Genomic DNA, 1,756 nt, shown 5'->3' on the forward strand with positions numbered 1-1,756 from the left:
GCAGTGCTGTGCTGACGTGGCCCTGGCCACGGCACACGGCGTGGAGCTGGTGCTGCTCAAGCCACGGAGGCTCATGAACCTCAACGGGCTCAGCGTGGCCAGTGCTGGTGAGCTCACCCCCAAAGTGCCCTGCTGTCCCCCTGCCCTGCTCTGCAGGGTCAGGGCCTGGTGATTCTGTCTCCCACTCATTTCTTGGGCTGTGTTTCTGTTTCCAAAGCTAAGACCTACAACCTTGGCCCAAAAGATGTTTACCTGGTTCATGACGACCTGGACAAGGCCCTGGGCAAGGTGGCGATCAAGCAGGGAGGCAGCGCCAGGTATGGAGTGGCCACAGCTCTCTGGTTGTGTTAGCTGGTTTGTTACAGGCTCATGGGCCATTCCTGGCCTCATCCCACCAGCCTTGCAGTCTTTTCAGCCCCAGGCTCGATCCATTGCAGAGGCAACAGCTGGCGGTTCGGGCAGGCTCCCAGTTCCTGCCCTGGCAGGGAGGGCAGGGAGCCTCCTCGAAGCGACTGTGGGCTGGATCCAGCCCATCCACTGCACCACATGGGCTTTTTATAGCACTGTGCCTGCCCAGCACCAGCTCCCGGGTCAGCCTGGACACATTTAACCTAGGAAATCTTCCGCTGTGGGATGGGGCAGGGATGGTGCTGGGCCCCAGTGCTCAGTCACACACACCAGCTGTGGCAGGAGCCAAGACGCGTGGAACGTGCTGTCCCAACCCTGCTTCCCCTTGTCCTCCCCAGCCAGCTGCTGAGCCCCCAGGGCTGGATGTTCCTGCAGAGCCAGCACATAGGGTCTGCAGCCCCTGGCCGGGACCACAACCCCAGGTCCCTGCAGCAAAGACACTGAGACTATGCCAGGGGGAGGTGGTGTCTCTTACAGGCTAACAGTGGGTTTTCTTCTCTCCCAAGGGGACACAACGGGGTCAGATCCTGCATCAGTGCTTTGCACTCCAACGTGAGTGGGCCTTGGTGGGAGGGGACCAATCCTGCCCCACACCTCAATGCATGGCTTGTCCCCCCACTCCTGTTCTTCTGACTCCCCTCAGACAAGCCCCTGCTCCCTCTCTCCCCTTTTCTCCTTCCCCTCGGGCTGATGTCTGTTTGGCCGCTGTGGAGGACATGGAAACAATTAGCCTGAGCAGCTCTGCCAGGCCTGGCAGGAGCACAGGATCTCAGCACAGCTCAACAAAACCCTCTTCCAAAATCATGTTTCTTGGAGCAAGCACTCAAAACCACCTGGAAAACATGAGGAGCTGCTCCCTCGCTGCCCAGCACTGTCCCCTTGCCCAGCTCTGGCTCAGTCCTCACAGCGAAACTCTCCCATCTCTCCTCCTTCCTCCCCAGGAGATGACCAGGCTCAGGGTTGGAATCGGGCGGCCAGAGGGTGACGTGACAGTGTCCAGCTATGTCCTGGCTCCGTTCAGCGCTGAGGAGAGGGAGAGGCTGGAACAGGTCCTGGCCCAGGCAGTGACCTGCCTGCTGGAGCACATCCAGTGCAGAGTTCCCGCAGGGCAGTCAGGGCACAGGGGCTAACACAAACCCCCAGGGACCCGTGTGGCTGCTGGACAGGGCACTGTGGGCTCTCTGGGGTGACCGTGGTGTGGAGCAGAGCTGGCCCTGCGGGCAGCCTGGCCTGGTGCTGGGGCAGCCCCACTCCATCCCCACACAGATCCGGACAGCTCGTGTCCCACTCAGATCCCTGCAATGGCTCCATACGGCAGCTTAGCACAGAAGTGAAATAAACCTTTACC

General features: G+C 60.6%; 1 protein-coding gene across 1 annotated transcript; it reads left to right on the top strand.

Moving 5' to 3' along the window:
* Positions 1-7: 7 nt before the first annotated feature.
* PTRH1 (peptidyl-tRNA hydrolase 1 homolog (S. cerevisiae)) lies at positions 8-1,538 on the top strand (the record flags this gene model as incomplete). The annotated part of the gene is made up of 4 exons (XM_009078505.1): positions 8-107; positions 218-317; positions 915-960; positions 1,350-1,538. Coding segments are annotated over 4 exons (435 nt in total), but the record flags the coding sequence as incomplete, so codon positions are not given.
* Between the last annotated feature and the right edge of the window lie 218 nt (positions 1,539-1,756).

This window comes from Acanthisitta chloris, unplaced genomic scaffold, assembly GCF_000695815.1.
Source record: "Acanthisitta chloris isolate BGI_N310 unplaced genomic scaffold, ASM69581v1 scaffold23797, whole genome shotgun sequence".
Lineage (NCBI taxonomy): Eukaryota > Metazoa > Chordata > Aves > Passeriformes > Acanthisittidae > Acanthisitta > Acanthisitta chloris.